The sequence below is a fragment of the Sarcophilus harrisii genome, chromosome 2, assembly GCF_902635505.1.
Source record: "Sarcophilus harrisii chromosome 2, mSarHar1.11, whole genome shotgun sequence".
NCBI classification, from domain to species: Eukaryota; Metazoa; Chordata; class Mammalia; order Dasyuromorphia; family Dasyuridae; genus Sarcophilus; species Sarcophilus harrisii.
The window spans coordinates 406147487-406170739 of record NC_045427.1 but is presented as its reverse complement, the minus strand read 5'-3'; the positions used below and the strand labels follow the sequence as shown (position 1 = coordinate 406170739).

The 23253-nt window shown below is 35.9% G+C and overlaps 1 protein-coding gene across 3 annotated transcripts in view; it reads right to left on the bottom strand.

Annotated features, from left to right (window-relative positions):
• KCNIP1 (potassium voltage-gated channel interacting protein 1) overlaps nucleotides 1-23253 on the bottom strand; it is a 350654-nt gene that overhangs the window by 24267 nt on the left and 303134 nt on the right. The window contains exon 2 of one of the 3 annotated variants that reach the window (XM_031953650.1): nucleotides 999-1031. The exons of the other annotated variants lie outside the window; for them this stretch is intronic. Within the exon in view, the coding sequence (XP_031809510.1) occupies nucleotides 999-1031 (33 nt within the window). The remainder of the gene's footprint in view (nucleotides 1-998; nucleotides 1032-23253) is intronic. 3 annotated transcript variants of the gene reach the window in all.

Sequence of the window (23253 nt, the reverse complement as noted above, 5' to 3'; positions counted from 1 at the left end):
TTATATAATTCTATAGATTTTTTTGAAACTAGGTCAATTCAATGAAATTTAATTATTTATTATTATTAATTATTAATTGATTATTTTGTCCAGGCTGAAAGTGGAATAGACACACAGACCTAAACCCACTGCATATTGATACAGGACCAGTTCACCATTCCTTAGCAGAGTGAAGAGGTTCTTCACTCTTGGTGCTAACCATATCAGTGCCAAATTTAGATTAGATATCTGCTCAGTTTAACACACTGCTGTTCAGAACTGCCACTAAGTGGATCCAAGTGATTCTGTCTTCTCAGCAGCAGGGACTGTAGGGGTGTGCCATTCTTGGCCAGCTCTATTGATTTATCAAAGAACTTTCACATCCATTACTCTTTCATCCTCACAAAACCCCTGTGAGGTAATAATGCATATATTCTTATTTATTTCCATTTGAAATATAAGGAAACTGAAGCAAAGAAAAATTAAGCAACTATTATCACAATTTCTATTTGTATTTGCCATAAAATAAAGGAATTCTTGCATTGGGGGAGAGATTGGACAAGATATCTTCTAAAGTGCTTTTCAACGCTAAGATTCCATGATAGTGGCTACTGTAAATTCAAACAGCTTACAGTGACTCCACTCAGCCCTGGAAAAAAATTTAATGACTCAGTTTTACTTGTAGTGAGTTAGATCTGGAAATAAATTCACTGGTTTAGTTTCCTGCTTTTTCTTGCTTTCCATCTACTTCCTGGAATCAGGAATAAAGTATATTTTGCTGAAGTATATAGCAAATGAGCATGCTGGTGAACATCCCTACAGAGGCTGCTGCTTCTTTATGATGCCTCTTCCTCCCCACTCTGAAAAAGCCTTCCCTGAAGGGCTTGGTGAGCCTTGTTAACAAAGGACTCAGAAAGAGAGGCTACTAATGATCATAATTAGTATATATGTGTACATTTGACAAAGAAGTTTTTTTAGTAATGGTATATGAGAAGGTAGTCAAATGAATTTACATTTACCTCTCTGATACTGGTAATACCAGCCGGTGATGTCTAGGAGAAAGTAAGAAAACATTTTACCAATCCTATTCTTTAAAAATAACAACATTCACTTTGTTTTTCAGTAGAGATGCTGCTTTGAGGGTTAGGATCCCATTAATCTCTTCCCCGGTCCCACTTTCCAAGGAATTTTGCTCATTTGTAAATGGGAATTGGAATGGCATCTTCCCTAACTTGACCCCATAGGTAAAGGAAAGGGACTATTTCCCAGTTGCTACCCTCGATGCAGCATGGACACTAGCTGTGTGCTCAGCCATGTGGCCAAAGAGGAATGGTATGGTAGGTGGGGAGCATGCTGAAATGTAGATGAGATCTGGTGAATGCAGGTGGTTTTGAAGATCAGTTTGTAAAAATCCTTAGAATGGCAAGCCCTCTTATCCCACCATTTTACTACCTTCAATTTTATTTCCTAAGAAAAAAGTAGAGAATCTTTGAATTTCCTTTCCCTTCACAATGTCTGTAAGCTAACTCAGTTGAGGGAAAGAGTAATTGCTTCTGAAGAAAAGTTGGTTTAGACAATACAACTGGGGATTATACACTCACTACTATGTTTAGCAATCATTGAAGTGAATTAGACACAGTGAATTAGAAACAAATCTAAATAAGGTTGCAATAAAATCAATTGGTCCTTACCAAGGGATAGGTATAGGAATCTTCAATTTGATGAAGTTTAATTATTTATTAAACACCAGCTCTATGTCAGAGTTACTGGGCATACAGACACAAATACAATTCCTGCCCTCAAGGAGCTTACATTCTGCTGGATAGAAATTCACTGCTTTCCTGTGTTCTCTTCAAAGTAGATTTTATAGAACCCAAGGCTTTTGATATAGACTCCCCCCATCTAGTAGTAGTGGTACTATCTAGTAGTAGTAGTAGTAGTACTAGATTACTGTGGTCAGTGATTTTTGTTTCCATCAGGAAGAAGTATGAGAGTATGTGACTTATTGTAGGAGGATCAGGAATCCAGAAGGATAAATCCTCAATGTTTTTATATGGCACTCTGTGCAATGATTGAAAAGTCATAATGTTATTGAGAATGGTCCACTTTGACCTCGAGCAATTGAATCATTGAGTAATTGATTGATTTTACATGTCAGAAATAGGAATGTTTCCTATGCTTTCTTCCTATAATTCTTGTGCCAACATTCCCAAATGCCTTATACCTGTGGTTCTCAAAGTATGATCTAGAGAATCCTGGGGATCTCTGAAACCCTTTTAGAGGGTCTACAAATTCAAAAATAGTTTTTATTTCCAATATGGTAAATGTCTATAAATATAATCCAGATAAACAAAAACGCTTTGGAGAGATCCTCAATAATTTTTAATAGGATAAAGACACTGAAAACAAAAGCTTGAGAACCACTGCGGCTTATACCATCAAATTTAAACTTTTAGCCTCTTTTTTAAAAATAACTTTTTATTGACAGAACCCATGCCAGGGTAATTTTTTTACAAAATTATCCCTTATATTCACTTCTGTTCTGATTTTTCCCCTCCCCCAGATGGCAAGCAGTCCTATACATGTTAAATACGCTACAGTATATCCTAGATACAGAAGTTAGAAATAACCCGGGAAGAACTTTTAGCCTCTTAAAAATGACATTGTATGTGAAATAAATTTTGTCACATCTTTGATTGTTTTGACTGACAAATACTTGAACTTTAATGTTGCTACTGAGACCATTTTCCCCCCTTATATCCCCCCCTGAACTGCAATGTAGATTATAATTAGTGAAGACTTCTGCAAAATATCCTTGTCTCCTCTTTAATTTTATTAAATTAATAAATTCAATTCAATTTATTTATTTAAAATTATTTAATTTTAAATTTAAATATGGAGCAGCTGGGTGGCATAGTGGATAGAGTTTTAGAGTTAGTTAGGAAGACTTAATTTTCCTGAGTTCAAATCTAGCCTTAGACATCTACTAGCTGGATCACCCTAAGCAAATTACTTAACTCTGTTTTCCTCTGTTTTCTCATCTGTAAAGTGATCTGGAGAAAGAAATGGCAAACCAGTTTTGTATCTTTTGTTAAGAAAACTTCAAATGACATAATCAAGAGTACAACTGAAAGGACTGAACAACAAAATTGTGTAAGTATTCCTGAGTATACTTAACTTCCTTAATCAATGTAAATTAGTGACAGCATCCCTTTCTGGATCTTCTTTATGGCAGAAGGGATATCAGTTCTATTTGGCAGGGAGTTCATTGGGCCTGGGGCAAAGGTGACCTTGGCACCTGGAGGTAAAGAAAAGAACTAATAAAGGTTAATTTATTTACTCATTCTTTCATTCCTCAAAAGCATTTTTGAGTGGCCAATATTTACAAGACATTGTGCTAGATTCTGGAAAACATGCATATGGAAATAAAATATCATACTTTCCTTAAAGGACTTTGTCATTAAGTAAGAGAGATAAGACATGTAAGTACATGAAAAAAGTCTATTTTTTAAAAAATGATATCACTCATAAATTCTGCTGCCTGTGTTTGACCTTAGTGTAAGCTATAATCATGGGACCTTAGACTTGAAAAGGATGTTAGAATACTCTACACAATGATATTTTGGTGCCTTAATGTAGCATTGGGGAGGATCTGGGTTCTTAAAGGCAGGGCCAATGAAGCATAAACTTCCTTAGCTTTTGTAAGTTTGTAAAGGCTTTGAGAATGGTTACAAAAACAGGATAGAATGTTATGCTTAGGATTATCAATTTAGAATTGGAAGGCCCTTGGAAGCTATTTGACTCAACCTCCTTATTTCATAAATGATGAGATTGAGATACAGAGAGATGGTATAAAAAGTCCCTGGTCATACAGGTAGTAAATACTTTGGTGCAGAGTCAAGCTAAGAACTCAAGACCTCTGACCCTAAGACCAGTGCTCTTCCTACTTTTCCACTCAGCTTTTGGCCATGGCAATCCATGAAACAAAGAAAATTTATGGAACATGGACACACTTCCACTTTTAAAGTAAATATAATAATGACAGAGAAAGGAGCAAAGGATACTGCTAATAATGTGGGCAAAGGATACTGTTAATAACGTGGTTTTAGGCTATTTACAAGATGTTGATTAGCTATTGGTTCTCTAAATATGAGAACCTTGTCCAATGACCAATAAGAAGATGTACTATTAGAAGAAAAAATCATACTAATCTTGATGGTCTTCCTATAAATGAAACCATAAGACAAAAGAAATTGTAGGCAAATAGAAGGAGGGGTCACAAAGTCTCCTTGGAGAAGCAAATAGAGAAGCTGATAAAACTGATTTTATCATATGTCTAAGGGCAATGAGAAACAATGTGGGGAATGTTTATTCATCTTACTTTATACTGATTATAACAAGCTTGAGCAAAAAGACCACTATGAAGATAATTATGCTAATTTTTGTTGCAGGGGATGAAGGGATAGATAAATTCTATTAAGCACACAATAGATCCTTTGGATTTGATTTGCATAGACCCTATTACTCAATTCCTTATACCAATGGTTCTCAAAATATTTGATCTCAAAACCCCTTTTTACTTTCAAAAATTACTGATGACCCCAAAAAGCTCTTGTTTGTATTGGTTACATCTCTCAGTACTTACTATTAAAATATCTTAATATTGTCATGAAAATAGTTTTGATCCTCCACTCAGAAAGGGTCTTGGAGATGCCAGTGGGACCCCAGACCACATTTTGAGAACACCATCCTATGCTGATGAAATCAAAGTCTAGTAGTAGTCCCTGCCCCAATCTGGTTCTGTAGTAGTCTGTTTTTGTATTTAGGGAAGAGAAATATAGCTCATTCTCTTAGTCATACTGTGTCTAGTCATGCTGTCTTAATGTTAAAAGCAAAGGACAATATGAAGACATGCACTTGTCAAAGTAGCCACCTAGATGGACTCTCTTTGTTCTAATCAAGGACAAGCAGTAGCAAATATAAGATTCAATTGGGAGTACACTTGGAGGAAAGAGGCCTAGTCTGACTTTAGTCTGACAAGACTGGATCAGGTTTGATGAAATTCAAATCATATTTTGCTCCCTGGGAGTATATATTCTCTTAATACTTTGAACATCAAAAAATTAATATAAATAAAGCCATCATGTATTATATCCTTGTCTTTTAAAATGCTGTCAAAAAGGCTGCCAGACTCACCCCACATGCCTTCCTTAGTTAGCAGTAAATTGCATAATTTTAAGAAGTGAGATTACAGATCCTCCTAATAGACATTGTACTTCAGTGAGACGGCTATAGAGGTCATTTGATCCACCTCTCCAGGTTCCATAGGAGAGCACACTAAGCCTCCCAAAGTACTAAAGTGTTAAGTGGAATTCAGTACCAACTGTATTGCATGACTTCTCAGAAGGGTAGGATTAGAAACTAGCTAAACAGAAGGCTCCAAAGAGAAAAAGAAACTCAAAGTTTAGTGTCATTTTCCTTTGCTAGGCATTCATAGGATTACAGATTCAGAACTTCAAGGTATTTTGGAGGTCATCTAGTATAACCCACTTTTTAATTTTTTAAATTTAACTTTTTGACTTTTTGCCTTCTTAATTTTCAGGTCCAAATCTCACCTTTATTACCCACACCCCACAATGAAAAGAAAAGCCTTTTACAAAAATATACAATTAAGCAAAACAAATTTCTGTGAGATAGGTGCTCATATCACCCCCATTTTACAGATGAGGAAACTGAGGCTGACAGAAGTTAAGCAATTTGCTCAGGGTCACACAATATCTAAGGCAGGATTTGAATTCAAGTCTTTTGTCCCACGTCCAGCATTATATCTAAGTAGCCTTCAAACAGATGAAGAAAACTTCAGGCAGATAATTTCCCTATGGAAAGTACCTTGTAATAAAATAGTTTTACTATCTTACTCATTTACTCATGAATACCCTCATCTGCTCTTTAGAGGTCTCTCCTCTACAATTCAAGGGAATCTCTAGGAAGTATCAGCCTTTGTTATTGAGAGTATTTGGGAAGTAGTTGGACATCTTACCACTTCCCTTTTGACCTTAGCTAGACATGGGCCCAGAAAGAATTGTAAAAAGTATTTAATTACTTGGTATGAAACAATAGCCAAAGGATATTTGGGTCTGGCGTTGGAGAGGTGATTAAGAGTGGGCTTCCAAAAAGTGATAATGGACTTCAGAAAGAAAGATTAAGAAAGACTTATAATCCATCTCTGCCTTTCTTCCTTCTCCCACTTGATGAGTTAAAATGATTGATATAACTCCAAAATAACCCTTAGGAGCAGAAAGAAAAAAGAAATTCTAGAAAATGATACTGGTGCATTTTGATATTAAGTTATAGAAACTGAAGGAGAAAGGTTTCTTCAAAGGACCATTGTGTTAGTCTTTATATTTAAGCTGGTTTGTGATTTCGTATTTTATTGACAGACGTACTTCATAACAAAAATAAGTATAATATACATATATAATAAAAGAAAAAGTAATTAGTATTTACATAGTGTTTTTAATAATTATATTATATTATATTAATCACAGCAATCATGGGAGTTGTTGTTTTTATTGTTCTTATTTTATAGATGAAGAAATTGAGATAGACTAAGATTAAGAGACTTGACTAGTGTCACAGAGCTAGTATGTATCCAGGACTGGACTTTAATTCTGGTTTTCCTGACTCTAGGTACAGAAGTCTAGTTAGTGCCCCATCTATGAAACTTTATTGACTCCACCTTGTTGTAGGGAAGGCCAGAGTGATTTTGTGGTGACTTTCTACTGTGTAATGGCTTTGAAAAAAATAAGGTTGCCTTTGTTTGCCTATAAGCAATGTTCAAAGGCCTTTGAAAAGATTTAATTTTTTAAATTAAAATTAAATAGCTTGTTGCAGGGCAGTTAGGTGGCAATAGAGCTGAGCTGAAGTCAAGAAGACTCATCTTCCTGAATTTAAATTGGTGCAAATACTAGCTGTGTGACTCTGGGCAAGTCACTCATTCCATTTGCCTATTTGCCCTATTTGCTTTCTTCATCTGTAAAATAAGCTGGGGAAAGAAATGGCAAATCACTTCAGCATCTTTGACTCCAAATGGGGTCAAGAAGGGTTGGGCATAAGTGAAAAAGAACTCAACAATAGTTTTTAAATGCATATTAAACATATGTTTATATTTTATTTCCCCTGCTCATATTTGAACTTTAAGAGTTGGAGGAGTTGCAACTAGCTGGCAGTGGATAGAGCACCAGACCTGAAGTCAAGAGGCTTTGTTTAAATCTAGGCTCAAACACATAGTAAGATCTGGGCAAGTCACTTAACCCCAGTTGTCTCACCCTTCCCTCCCCCTCCCCAAAAAACAAAACAAAACAAAAAACAAAAAACAAAAAACAAAAAACCGGAATTAGAAGATATTGTAGAGATTATCTTAGCCATATAGAGGAACCATTTTCAATTTAGAGATAGGGAACATGTTTTTGAATTAAGGCTCTGACATTTACAAACTGTGTGACTTTATTTATTTATTTATTTGTGCTTTCAAGTGTTTTTAAATTTTTTTTATTATTATAGCTTTTTATTTACAAGATACATGCATGGGTAATTTTTCAGTGTTGACTCTTGCAAAACTTTCTGTTCCAACTTTTCCCCTCCTTCCCCCCACCCCCTCCCCTAGATCACAGGGGAGGGTTATTAAATTAAATTTATGTTACATATTAAATATGTTAAAGTATATGTTAAACACAATATATGTATACATATTCATAATTTGTGTGACTTTAGAATGTAACCTCTTTGACTAGATCATCCTCTTATGTAAATGCTGAGGATATTAGATAACCTGATTTCTAAGGTCTCTTTCAGCTCCTCTGTGATCCTAATTCCCTCAGTGATGCAGGATTCTCTTTTGAAAGTGGACAATTAGGAGCAGAGCCAAGATGGCAGAGAACAGACAAATCTTTGTCTAAGCTCTTCTTGGCTTTCCTCAGAATTAACACCAGATCAAGCTTCTGAATGGATTTTGGAGTGACAGAATGCACGGATATTTGGACTGTAATAAATTTCCAGCAGAAGATATTGGAAGAACTTCAGGGAAAGATCTGTCTCAATTGGGCAGCAAGGGGGAAGTGGCTGAGCACAGATGCAGCACAAGGAGACCCAGGGTGGACAGGCTTCCACATACTGGAGGAATCTAGTGGGAAACTCTTAGACAATACAGCAGCATTGGCTACTCTGTCCTGGTTCAGAAGCCAGTGGATCAGCAGACAAGCTGTGAGACATTCAGCACAACTACAGAAGGCAAATAATCCCCTGAACTCCAGCTTAACAAGTGGGACTTGGCCATACCCACCCAGCAAGGGAAGGAAGCCAGCTGCATGGGCTCCAGGGCAGCATAAAGCCATGTGGCTTATAGAGGAACCTTGGGACAATCTCCCAGTTGCCCTTGGAGCAGTCCTCAATCTTTAAAAATGAGCAAAAAAGCAAAAAGAACTCTGATCATAGATAGCTGTTAGGGAGACAAGGAAGAACAGACTTCAAACTCTGAGTACACACTAAAGGCAAAACATCTCCAGATGAAACTTCAAAAATTGATATAAGTTGCTCTCCAATTCAAAAGGCTTTCTTGGAAGAATTGAAAAATGATGTTACAAGAGAGTTGAAGAAAAATAGGGAAAGGAAAAGAGAGCTTTGGAAATAAATTATCTGAAGAAAACCACTCCTTAAAAAAATAGATTTGGCAACATAAAGAAAATAAATCCTTCAAAACCAGAACTGGTGAAATGGAAAAAGTGAACAATTCCTTGAAAAACAGAATTGGTGAAGTGGGGAAAAAAATCCAGTGAAGAAAACAACTCATTTAAAAATTCAATTGGTCAGATTCAAAAGGAGATAAAAAAACTAACTGAAGAAAATAATTCACTAAAAATTAGAATTGACCTATGGAACAAAGTCAATGAGACATCAAGTATCAATCAAATAAAATCAAAGAAATGAAAAAATAGAAGAAAATGTAAAATACCTCAGTGAAAAAAAATAACTGACCTGGAAAACTGATCCAGGAGTTAAAATCTAAGAAAAGCTGAAAACCGTGATGAAAAAAGGAACCTAGGCAAAGTGGACAAATTATCATCTGACCTTTGCTTTAACACTTCTAGTGATGATAAGCTCATTATCTATTGAGGACATTTATCCCGCCCTCCTCCCCCCTTCTCCCTTTTGGACACCTGTAAGCATCAGAAAATTTTTCCTCATTTTGAAATAATATCTTTCTCTCCATTTGTTACCTTAAGAATCAGCATGACAGCAAAAAAAGGGGCTAGACTTAGGTTAAGGAAATTTTGGGTTTATATCCTACCTCAGACACTAATTTTGTGGTGCCTTAAAAGTTACAGCATCACAGAATGATAGGGGAGTTGGGGTCATGTGGTACAATCCATATCTGAAAAAGAAAAGTACTCATTTCATTTTAAAAGGAAGACTTCCAATGAGAGGAAATGTAGTGCCTCCTGAGGCCATCCTTTTCACCTATGAATATTTCTAATTTTGAAAGTTTTCCATGACATCCTTAAATCTACCCTCTTTATAATTTCTGTCTATTGCCCCTGGTTCTTCCCTGAGATCAAATAGGACAAGTTTATTTTATTTCCCTTATGATCACTCTTCAAATATTGGAGCACAGTAGTTCTATCTTCTCCTCCTTGCCTTCACTAAACTAAACATCCCTAGTTCTTTCACTTGATCCTTATAAGCCATGAATTCATGGTTCTTCTCTATCCTAAAAATAGTTTTTGTTCTTTCATTTCTTCACTTGTTCTCTAACATGTATTCATTCATTCATTTATTCATTAACTCATTCACTCAGCTATTCATTCATTCCTTTTCTATGAAATCAAGGATTTGGGTTTAAATCCTTCTTCTAGTGACTTGGACAAGTCATATATTTTTCCTGAGCCTCAGTTTTCTCATTTGAAATATGAGATTATGAACTAGATATCCTTTAAGTCTTCTAGATTTAGCCCCTATGAGCCCATGAAAAATTCCCAGATTTTTTCCAAACTTCAGTCTGGCTCTGCTCCTTTATCTTTATTTGTGAAGTAAATTTTTTTAACCTGTGTAATAAAATTTTACATTTATCTCTATTAAATTTCATCTTACAAAATAAAGTCTAATAATCTTACCTGTCAAATCTCTTTGGTTGTTGATCCTATTTTGTGTTCTCTCTAAGCTTTGAGACTCAATTTCCTCATCTGTGAAATGGCAGTGCTAATAGTACCTATTCCTTCAGTGGTAGTTATGAGAATCAAAGTGTTTTGAAAACGTTAAAGTGCTATAAAAATGTCAACTATTGTCATCACTATCATCACTGATCCTAGACTTCCCTCTGAAGAAGTATAGAATGTTTTTAATTCCTCTTACTCATAGCAACCCTTCAGATATTTAAAGACAGCGATCTGAAGACATATCAGGGATATGTTGGTAAATGTTTAACAACTGAATCTCTGGAGAAAAAATGTACTCAAAACACACTTTTAGGTTTAATCTTTAGTACTAACAATTTTTCCATCACTTTCTTAATTGTAGACAATCAAGAAAACATTAAGTCAAGCTCTGATTTGTAGCAGTTGCCTATCTCTGAAGTATAAATGCTCACAATGAAAATGTAATAATTGGCTCTGAGCTCTGAGCTAGCTCACTCTAGTACACCCCTGACTCTCCCCTAAATGTGCTATTTTTTGGATGAAGTATCTCTCAGGCTCATGTTGAATGTTAGTTGGCTGGTGTTGCTCTTATATTGTTTAACATTAAATAAAGTTCAACAGACTTTGATTAAGCCCTATGGTCAATGTACTGAGTTCAGTGCTGCAGAAGATACACAGATAAATATTTTCTCTGACTTTATGGAATTTACAATCTAAGGGTGTCCCAAAAGTATTAGTGCATTTCTATTAAAGCTTAAAAGTTTTGTGAGACATCCTGTATTAGTTTATACACAGATAACTACAAAGCAAATTAGAATATAAGAAGCCCATAAAAGTGCAAACACATGCTATGAATTCAAGTGGAAAAGAGATCACTATTGGTTGACAAAGGCTTTCTTCTTGAGTGAAATTTAAGCTGTGCCTTGAATCCATCATCCAACAGGCTTCTATTAAATACCTACTGTATGCAGATACAGCTGGAAATAGGGAGGGGGCAGTCCAGGTGCAGGGAATGACAAGAGGTAGAAAAACTCTGAGTACACTAAAGGCAAAACATCTCCAGATGAAGCTTCAAAAAGTAGGGTAGCCAGTATTCTAATTTGGTTATAAAATATACTCTGTTCAATAATAGAGTATATTTCTCTCTCTCTCTCTCTCTCTCTCTCTCTCTCTCTCTCTCTCTCTCTCTCCCCTTCCCTCTCTCATTTATAGAATAGAGTATATGAGCAAAAAAAAAAAAAAAAAAAAAACCAAAACAAAAACAAGAGACTGAAATTCTAACTGGTTGTTGTTCAGTTGTGTCTAACTTTATGTGAACCCATAAACCTGTATTTTTTTGGCAAAGATACTAAAGTGATTTGTCATTTTCTTCTCCAGTGTGTCTTCAGTTATAGTTGAGGAACTGAGTTATTCATGATCACAGTAAATGTCTGAGGTCACATTTGAATTCAGATCTTCTTGACTCCAGGTCTGATGCTTTATTGACTGTACTACTGAGCTATCTCTTCTGGCCGGTACTAGATTAGCATTTATGAAATCCTATATACACATGTTTGGATAAAGATTATTGACTACTTTAACATTCAGGGAGTTTGGAAATGCATTTGCTTTGTCATTGTATCCCCAGTACTTAAGAGAGTAAATGCTTGATATTTGCCTATTGAATGAATAATGAATTTGTGTATAATATAGCAGACAAATAGGGGCTTAGAGAGGTAGCCAATAAGAATGATATTTGAGAGAAATCCAGGAATAATGGGTTTCATCTCCTACCACAATTAGGTGATTCCCATTTGCCCTCTCTCTTTAGCACTCCCAAAATTCATTGGGTTATGGCTTTGGCCTAGGTTTAAGCAAACCTTTAGCAGGAGAAAGGAAACAAAGTTCCTCCAATATGAACTCTTTCCCCCACCATGTGGTCAGTGGCTGAAAGCTTATATGCCCAAGTGGAGTGACCCACCCTAGGAAAGATGCCCAACCATGGTACTTCTCTAGGTCTGAGACTGGGAGGCTTTTAGTCCTAGGTGCTCTTAATAAGTGAAATCCAGAAGATACTCTTGAATTATTAATGAAGATACTCAGCTTTGATTATTTTCTTCTTTTGAGGAAAGATTATTCACAAAAACACCTTTGATGAGTTTACACAATGAATCACTATTGGACATACTTTATGTGGGAGGCTTTGTAGTGATAATGGTTCTGTCTCATTTAGAAGAAATCAGACATTATGAAACTTCCTTATTTATTAATGCATTGATTTCTATAAATGTCAGAGCACTTCACCTTTCATCATCAGCCCAGAAGCAATCAGTGGAGGACATAGAAACCTGGAAATTGAAACAATTGAGAAATAAAGGAAATTCAACCAGTTTCAAATAGCTCTGTTTTACTATTGCTTGGGGGGGGATTTTGGGAGTTGTGATCATTATGGTAAGGGGACACCTCAAGAAAGTCTGGAAAAGAAAGATGCTGGAGGCTATCATGTGGGAAGGCATATCCTGCTGTGGGATGATCCTTTAGGAAATGAAATAAAGGACTGAAGAATGAGACTTAGATCATGCCTCTGTAGCAAATTCATCCTCACAGAGCAATGATGATAGCTGACATTTATTTAATACTTTTAAGTTTTGCAAAGAAGCAGTGTAATGACATAGAAGGCTAGTCCTAGTGGAAGATCTGAATTTAAGTATCCATCTGCTACATTCTGGGCAGCTCGGTGATGCAGTGGATAGCGTGCCAGGCTTGGAGTAAGGGAAACTCTTTGTCATGAGTGCAAATCTGGTCTCAGACACTTAGTAGTTGTGTCACTCTGGCCAAATAAGTTACCTGTGTTTTCCTCAGTTTCCTCATCTATAAAATGAGCTGGAGAAAAAATGGCAAACTGCTCAAGTATCTTTGCCAAGAAAACACCAAATGGGATCATGAAAAGTGAGACATGACTAAACAACAATAACAACTGATACATCCTGGTTTTGTGACCCTGTACAAGTCCTAGTGCATTAGACCAATGGTGTCGAATTCCAATAAAAAGGAGACCAGTAAAATATAGATAAGATCTTTATGGGCTTCATCTTGACTTAGAAAACAATATAAGTAACATTATCTCTCTATCTATGCCCTATTGTATTTTTATTAGTTTTGTTAGAACTTTAGCCAATTTTAATCTGGTTCCCAGAGGTTACTTGGAAGTGGTGCCTGCAGTGAGGCCACCAGAATGTTTAATACCTCTGCCATAAGCAATTCCCCAACATTATATTATAAAGTGCCAACCTATAAAGACAGAAGGAGCTTCCTTGTGGGTAAGTTGCCAGTTTTTATGGAATCACATGTGCAATCCCAAACCCTTAAGTTTTCAACCTCAAAATAACCCTGTGAAGAAGGTATTATTAGTATCATCATTTTATAGATTGGAAATTTGAGGTTTAAAAAGATTATATTTGTGTCATATTTGTTGTTCAATTATTTTATCAACCTCAGAGGACAGGAATAGGAACATTAGGTGTGAGTTGCAGGTAAGTTTATCTTTCACTAAAGAAGTATTCAAGGAGACTCTTGATAACTACTTGGGAATATAAATCCCAGTTCCCATAAGCATTGGACTCCAAAACTTCGGAAATCCCTTTCAATACTCAGTTTCAATGATTCTGTTTCTTCAAAAGTTCCCTCTCTGCTGGGAACTTCCCAGAAGTGTGCTGCCATCAGCTCCAAGATGCTTGCAAGAATGAACTGCTAAATTTTCAGTGTATTTACATTTTGGAAATCAGCAAAGGCTACAATTATATTTGTTGCTTTGTTAATTGTCTAAACTTAAGAAAGTGATGAAGAAAATGTCAATAACACAGATTAAATTTTAAAACATGCGGTGCATATTTTTTATTACCTCTGAAGAGCCAGTTGGTAAACATTTATCAGGGAGACACTGGACATTTTCTTCTTTCTACAAGAAACCTCTAAACACCTATTCATAAAAAAGCTTACCTTGGTTCCTGTACTTCATACAGCTACTAATATCTTTTTTTCAATGCTAAATTTCTTTCAAAAGTTCTATATCGTGCCTTTATTTTTGTTTATCACTCACTTTCATGACCTTGGCAATTAGTTTTTCACCCTGTGGTAGGAGCAACAGCATAACCCATATTCTATACCATATGAAGGATAGACTAGTTTTTCTTTAAAAGGTATTGAGAGCAGCCTCAAATTTTGGCTGATTCAGGGGTCACAATCAAGGCACTTTTCTCAGGTCAACCAACTCAAAGTGTCCTCAATGCCTATCTTTAAGTATCTTCCTGCTATGGCTTAGAAAGTTTCTTTTCTTTCTTTCTTTTTTTTTTTTATCAATGTTGACTAACTTAAAAATCTCATTTTGTTCAATATCTGACCTACACTACCAGAGAACTTGGTCTGAGTTAAGGCTCAGTCCAGAACACACTCCTATGGTGATACTGAAAATGTTCTTTGCAATGGCTTCTTAACAATCCAGTGATCTGTGATGAATCCTCATTCTCTTTGGCCTTATGAGAGCATTTGTCACTTTTCTTACAGCTGCATCCTTTCTCCTCTCTAGTCTTCAAAAACATCACACTCTCTTGATTCTTCTTTTATCTCTTCCTCCAGTTCAACAAGGCCCTGTCCCCCATGCTTGAATCCATCCTCCCTTCCCTTTCTCCCTCATCTTACCACTGCTAATATACCTCTTTGTTTCATCTCTACTGCATGTTTTCTTTATTCTGATCTCCTAAATACTGTTAGAGAAAGTCATATAACCACGCTGATGAGGTCTGCTACAAATTCATTTTATTTAACCTGAACTGGGGACCCCATTGCTACAGAGTACTTCTTTTATTCAACTTGAATTCCTCTCTATTATACCCCTACAGCAGTTTTTCTAAAATTGTTGCTCTCTCTTCAAGCCATCAGGGCTATCCCCAGCCCTTTCTCTGTAAGAAAATGACCTCAATTTCTCTACTGAGAAAATCAAAGTCATTGATTGTGTACTCCTTTCCCATTCCCACTCCATGTCTCAAAACCACTTTCATCTTTAACCATTCAGGCTCAGAATAGGGTGGCCCAGAAAGTGCTAAAGCCAAACTCTATAACCTTGATCCTACCTTTCTCATCACCTTTAGGAATTTGTCCTATTAGTCATTCTCTCATTTTCTATACAATCCTATTTATCAGCTCATTTCTAGCTACTTAAAAACATGATTATATATTATTTCAACTTTATCCTACTTATATTTTATTTGTATATAGTTGCGTGTATATTGTCTTTCTATATTATTAGAGTGTGATTAGAGGGTTTTTTTGTCTTTTTTTTTCATTACTTAAGTTCAGAATAAAAAATAAGTTTAAAAACCCTATTTACCTCAGTTTCCTCATCTATAAAATGACTTAAAGAAGAAAATGGCAAACCACTTTATTATCTCTGCCAAGAAAACTCTGATATCTCAAGATTTACCAGGTTTAACAATGGAGCACTATGAATCAGTGGTGTCTTGAAAGCACTTTGGTACATGGTACTTTTTTTTTTTAAATAGCCTTTTATTTACAGGATATATGCATGGGTAACTTTACAGCATTAACAATTGCCAAACCTCTTGTTCCAATTTTTTACCTCTTACCCCCCCACCCCCTCCCCCAGATGACAGGATGACCAGTAGATGTTAAATACATTAAATGGTACATGGTACTTCAATGAAAGATTTCAAATTAGTTGATTTGACTTTTTCCTCTGATGCTTTTCTGAATGTCATTTTTTTGTGATGGATTTCTGCTACTAAAGGTCAGACAAACTCAATAACCCTTGGTAACTGGCAGAAAATATGTATGCACACTGACAAATATCTAGGCAATAAGGAGCAAAGAATCAGAATTTTAAGAGAAGTACTGGTAAAATTGTTATTGTTGTTCAGTCACAATTCTGAGTCTTCATGATCCTATGGACATTTATTATGGAGTTTTTCTTGGCAAAGATCCTAGAGTAGTTTGCTATTTCCTTCTTCAATGTGGTCCCATTTTACAGATGAAGAACTGAGGCAAATAAGAATTAAGTGACTTGTCCAGGTTCACATAGCTAGTGTCTGAGACTCAGATCTCCTGACTCAAGGCCAGAGTTCTACCCACTTATCACTTAGCTGCCCCAATGGTAATATTAATAAAATCTACAGAATGTTTTATGTTTGTTTTGTTTGATAACTCAGGGATTTGATAATAGAAGGTAGGTCATACAATCCAACGTGCCTATTTTCCAGATGTGGTAACCACAGTTCAGAGAGCAGAACAGCTATCTAAGTTTTGGAATAAAGACCATAATCCAATAATCCTCAACTCCCTGGTCATAGCTTTTTCCATTACACAGCAGTGTGTCTAAAAATCTAGCAGACTAATTCTGACTTCAGTTCTTTATTGTGGCAGAAGTCCTGGGTGACCTCAGAGTATCTTAATGAATGTCTCTTTAGGTGGACATGGCGGGCAGGCCACTGAGTCTACTCACTGTAAAGCTATTAAGCTGAAAAACCTGTTATGGGGACACATGACTGATTTTGGTAGTTTATTAGAAGGAATGTCAGGATTAATTAGCTCAGTTAGTTTGTGAATACATTAGCAGGTTGTGGCGCTCTAGATCCTATTAATCTTCTGATGAGCAGGATATAAGTGACTGCTGAGTCCTGAGTGCTTTGGGGTTATAACTTATGAGCTTGGAGTCTGGTTTTGGAATTCAAAGCTCTTCAAAGCAGCTCCTTTGAAATACCTGCTCTGCTCTTTATTCATGAGACTGCCTCAGATTGTTTGCTTGAAAAATTTTGGATAAGACTCGTTTAGCAAATACAACTTCAGATTTTTTTAGGTGTAAAGATCCAGTGATAAAGTTGTTCCAATGGAAAGAGTCTACTTAGGCAGACTGGGTGTTAGCTCCAGGTCTACAATGTATGTAACCCAAGGTAAATCAGTTCATCTTTCTGTGCCTTAGTTTTCCTAACTATAAAATGAGTCATTTACACTAGATTATCTTTAAATCTCCTCTCAACTTCTAAAATTCCATGAAGAAGATTCTAAATAAAAGGCTCTTACTCTCGTATGTGTGTGTGTGTGTGTGTGTGTGTGTGAGAGAGAGAGAGAGAGAGAGAGAGAGAGAGAGAGAGAGAGAGAAAGAGAGAGAGAGAGAGAGAGAGAGAGAGAGAGAGAGAGAGAGAGAGAGAGAGAGAGAGAGAGAAATCCCTTTGGCAATCTAGTGAATTCTATCAACAGACTTTTCAGAATAAAATACATGGAAATATGCAGGAAAGTAATATATTGTAATAGAGTCATCAAAATATTTTTAAACATAAATTCACAGGCTCCCAAATTAAGAACACTTGCCCTAAAAACATTTTCTAGCTTTTCCTTATTGGTTGGGCCTTTTTGTTAATCAATTCTTTTTTCTTTTCTTAATTCTGTCATTTTTCACTATAGATATATACCATTTAGGCCAAAGCCCAGGCAAGATGAAATTAGTTTAAATTCTTTTGAAGATGGGGGAGTTTGGGCTATACAGAGAGAAGTGATTGATAGTGAGGGCTCAAGCTGGTGACTGAGAAAGATGAGAAGATGATGGCAATGGTTCAGAACGTGAGAAATAGCTTCTTTTAATTTTACAAAGATCTGAGAGGTTGAGAGGTGATATTGTAAGTCCCAAAGAAGAGAAAGGGGAGGAGATCTATTTCTGGTAGTAATTTTTAAAGTAAAAAATTTTAATTTAATTTAATTAAATCTCCCTATGAAGGACCCCCAAAACTATGAGGTCTGTCAGGTAAATCTGAGAGATCATGTACCTAATATGTGCCAGATACTGTATAAGTTATTGGAAATACAAAGAATGAAACAATCTCTGCTTTTAAGGAACATTTTAATAAGAGAGACTACAAAGACACATGAAATAAATATAAAAAAGAATAAAAAATATAAAGAGAATATTATATATGAAGAGAATATAAAATATAAAGAAAATATCACATGTAGAAAATATAAAATATGTAAAATATAAAAAGAAGATAATATATAAATATAAAGAGAACATAAAATATGTAAAATATAAATTAGCTAAATGCAGGTAGCTGGGCAAGACATTAGCAGTTAGGAAGATCAGAAAAGATTCATATCAGAGCTAGTTTTTGAATTGTGTTTTGAAAGAAGAAAGGGATTCTATGAGGTGAAAATGAAATGGGGGTAAGAAGAGATTGGCACAGAGATCAGAGATGGAGTGCTGTGTGTAAAGAACAGATAAGAGATGGCTGGCAGACTGAAAAGTGAAGATACAAAACTTACTAGAGGCAGAAGATCAGACAATCTGACCTATAAAGGGCATTGCCATTTGGAGATTGCCTTGGCTATTCTAATTCCCTATTTGATTGTCTAAAATAGGGAATGCCTTTTGGCTCTGTTTTTTCAGGCTCAGTAACCCTGAGGCCACATTACCATGGCACCTCAGACCTCCAAGCAGCGTCCTAAAGCTAGGATGCTGAAAAAGTAATTTTTTCTTGAGCTGTGTGGATAGATTTTTAATATTTAATTAGAGGAACCTTCAGCACGGCAAGAGGGCAGGACTCGTTATTAAATCCCCACTGCTCTTGGCTCTCCTTGCTTGCTGGTGGGATTATTCATTCATCTTCAGTCACACAATTTAATATCACAGTATCTAATGGGGGAGATGTTGATAATTTGTAAAACTGCTCAATGCTTGGGGCCATTGGATGGTTTGTGTCCACACTGGAATGAGCAAGAGAGGGTTGAATCAGATGCTTGAGAAGAAGAAGCCCTTCAGATTCTTGTTTTTAGAATTCCATCATTTTAGAGTTGGAAAGGACTTAAAAGGGCAGGCATCCACCCAATGGATGCTCCCCTGTACATATTAATAATAAGTGGCCATTTGGTCTGTTCTTGAATATCACATGTGACAAGGAATTTGCTATTTAATGAGGCGTCTCCTTTCATATTCAGATGGTTTTATTTGTTAAGTTCTTTCTTATGTATCTGGCAGCTAAGTGGTGTAGTGGATAGAATACTGAGCAGTTCTTAGAGTTAGGAAGACTCAGCTTCCCAAGTTCAAATATAGCCTTAGACACTTTTCTATCTGTGTGATCCCGGCAAGTCACTCAATCCATTTGCCTCAGTTTCCTCAACTGTAAAATGAACAGAAAAAGAAAATGACAAACTACTCCAGTATCTTTGCCAAGAAAACTCCAAATGGGACCATGAAGAGTCGAACATGATTGAAATGACTCAAGGACAAAACTTGTATGCATTGGTCCTCATCTTAGAGGAAGCTTAGAAGGGGAGGAGGCCATCTGGGCCAACCGCCTTCTTTTATAGGGAAATGGGAGACCTAGGACAGCCTTTCAGATATTTGAATACAGCAATTATGTTCTCCCTGTCTTCTTTTCTAATCCCCAAGCTACCAATCTTTACATGTCACAGCTTTAAGTTAGTCTCACTCCTTTAGCCTAGCTCCAATGTTCTCCTCAGTTATCATTTGACTGGGACAGTACAACGGTACAGTGGGGACAATTACAACTATTGATCCAAACACTGTAGTTTTAATAATGAACCTGAGGTCATTAATAGCTATTTTTTTATTATTACATCACACTATTGACTCATTGAATTTCTAATCCACTAAAATCCAGAGGTATTTTTCCTATGAACTACTATCTGTGTTTCCATTGTCCTGTAATTGTTTTAGATTTATTGCATCCTAAAAGTACAGAACTTTACATTCATCCTGATTCCCACTTATCAGCCTTTTTCTCTATTTCCTTGTTGCCAACTACCTTTTAAACTTCTGCCCAGCTCTCCTGATGTATGACTCCTCTCTCTAAGAATTTCTTATTTTGTTTAAAACTCAACTTATGTGCTCATTGGTACATAGTTCCTAGTACCCCCTCATCCCTCAAATTACCTTGTACTGATTTTGTTTATACTTGAATGTGTCCATGTTGTCTCCAGAGATAGAATGCAAGATCCATTAGGCAGGATTTATTGGAAGTTTGAGATTTTGTTTTGTGTTTATGTTTTAGCATAGTGCCTGGCACATTGGAAACACTTAATATTACTTGGTGATTAAAAAACATTAATATTTTACTTTTTTAAAAAAATATTTTATTTTAACATTCATTTTTAAAAATGTTGAGTTCTAAATTCCAGTTTTCCCCCCACCTATTGAGGCAAACAGAAAAGGGGTGTGGGGAGGGAACAAGCATTTATTAACTTCTTACTATGTGCCAATTGCTCCTCCAAGTGCTTTATAAATTGTTGTTTATTTGCATCTGATTCTTCCTAACTTCGTGAATCATATTGTTCCTGGGATTTTCTTTGGTGTGGTTTGCCATTTCCTTCTCTAGTAAATTAAGACAACAGGGTTAAGTGACTTACTCAGGATCACACAGCTAGGAAGTGTCTGAGTCTAGATTTAAACTGAAGCTTTCTTGCCTGTAAGTCCTAAATTGCTCTATCCACTGAGTCACCTAAGCTACCCACTTTACAAATATTTCATTCGACTTGTACAGCCCTGGGAAGTAAGTGCTATTATTACTCCCATTTTATAGCAGAGAATACATTGTATTCTTATAGGGAAATTGTGGGAGACATGTTACAAATTGTAGAGAGCCTTGAATAGTAGGTAAGAAAATTTGGGTTAAATCTTCTACGTAATAGAAAATCATTGAAGATTTTAAAATAGGTGATGCATGAAAAGTGCTATCTTTGGAAAACTGGTCTGGTGGCAATATAGAATTAATTGTTTTTAACTATCTTAGAGATCAGACCATAATTCCACTTTTCTCATGATGATGTGGAAATGAATCAATATTTGTAAAGTGCTTTGAGATCTTAAATAGAAACTATCCTTAAGGCTGTGTTTTATCATTTTAAAAAATTTGCCTCTGCCTTTTCTTTATAGGGTAATAAAAATGAACCATTGGAAAACATGTCTCAGGTTTATTAAAAATATATGAATTTTTATTTTAAGACTAGATCGATGGTCATATTATTCAAAATTGGAAGCCAAAATGTACTATCTATTATTAATTTATTTTTAATGGACATCTTTCTTATAAATTAGCATTCCAATTACTTTTGAAAAAGTGGGAGGCAGCGAGAAGAGATTTCCAATTAAAATTGTCCTGAAGATAAATTGGGGGCTTCAAATGAAAGCACTTCAGTTTTCTTCCAGTCGTTGAGCAACAGCATTTGTCATTCTTCTGGAGTCAAGCCATTTACACTTCTCTCCTGGATTCTCTTTTGAGAAGTTCTAGCCTTCTTTGTGAATGAACCAAGACCATATCTACCACAGTTTCCAACATAAGTTTGAGGAATATGAAATGACTTTATATGTAGCTTCTCTATGACCATGCAAAATTAAATAAAATATGGTCAGCCCTCAGCAAATTTGAGAACTCTCTGTTCTCCCCTTTTGGTTTCCTTTTCCTGTTCAGGAGTGCTCCCTGGAGATAGAAGTTGGAAGTGGGATTACTAAAGAGCACAATCCCTTGTAAGAGGTTACCATAACCTTCACAAACATGTCATACTTAGAACAATCAATAAATTTACTTAAATCTTTCTTGAATTTAACTTTTGAAGTCACAGGCTCCATGATAATTTTGACTCTCAATTCTGTCACGTGGCTAATCTGCTATACTTCTCAATGTACTTTTATACTCATTGTCTTATCTGATTTTCCCAACAACTCTGGAAAGTGGACAGAGTGGAAGTCATTCTGCTTTTAACACATGGGGAACCTGAAAATTCACAATAATGAAGTGATTTATTAGAGACACAAAGATGGAAGTAACAGATAGAGTAAAGTCTTTCTTTAGGTCATGTGTCCTAGCACTTTCCTCCCTCCAGAAATTAAATATCTACTGTATAAAGCTGAATTTCTTGAAAGGGTAAGTGAGATTCAGACAGTCTTAAGAAGAAGCAACAAAATCATAGAAGAGGACACACATGCATCATTAGAGTACCAAGAATAAATAAGTTAGTCTGGCTGAAAAAAGCTTTATACAGCAAAGCAATAAGTAGATGACTTTGCTAGCTATTCTCTCCTTAGAAAGGAGTGAATAAGCATTTATTAAACACTTACTAAATGCCAGGCACTGTATTAAATACTTGACAAATATTATCTCATTTGATCCTCACAACAACCCTGGGAAGTAGATATTATTATCCTGATTTTACAATTGAAGAAAATGAAGCAAACTAAATGGTTTGATCATAGTCACCCAGCTAGGAAATGTCTGACATTGAATTTGAAGTTAGGTCTTCTTGACTTGAGACCCTGTGTTCTATCCATGGTACCACCAAGCAGCTTTAACTCAAGAGTTTAGATTTTTTTCTGATAAACAATGGGGAGCCACTGCAAATTTTTGAGCAGAGGAGCAATATGAAAATTTGGTCTAAATTTACCTTTTTCAATTTTCCAGGTAAGTCTTCAGATTTAGCACTTTTAGTTTGTTTAATAAATCCATGATCACCTCATCCATATCTCTTTATGATTCCATATGTTATAAAATCATAGAGCTGAAGCTAAAAGAGATTTACAAGGATATCAGGGCCAGCATCCTCATTTTACAGGTAAGGAAACCAAAGCTGTTAGTTATTAAGACTGGACTAAGGTTACACATCTAGCAAATGTCTGAGGCAGAAACTGGACTCAGATCTTCCTAACACCAAACCCAGTGCTCCAGGTAATAGCCAGCAGCAAAAATATAACTTTTGAGGAGCTCACAATCAAAGGGAGGAGACAACATGCAAACAACTATGTGCAAATTTGTCACAGGACAAATTGGAGATATTCTCCACGGGAAGATACTGAGATTAAAGAAGACTGAGGAAGGGTTTTTGAAGAAGATGAAGCTTTAACTGTACACTGCTCTATTTACTCTACATTCCTTCTCAGACATCTGTTTAGACTGGAGAGACTGAGGATTGCAACCATTTCCGAGACTGCTCTGTACTAACTCCTTGCCTATCACTAGATGAATTCAGGAAATTTCTCCAGCTTCAATGCCCCTTGCTTCCTGGCCTAACTTCCCCTTTGTATAAAAAAGCT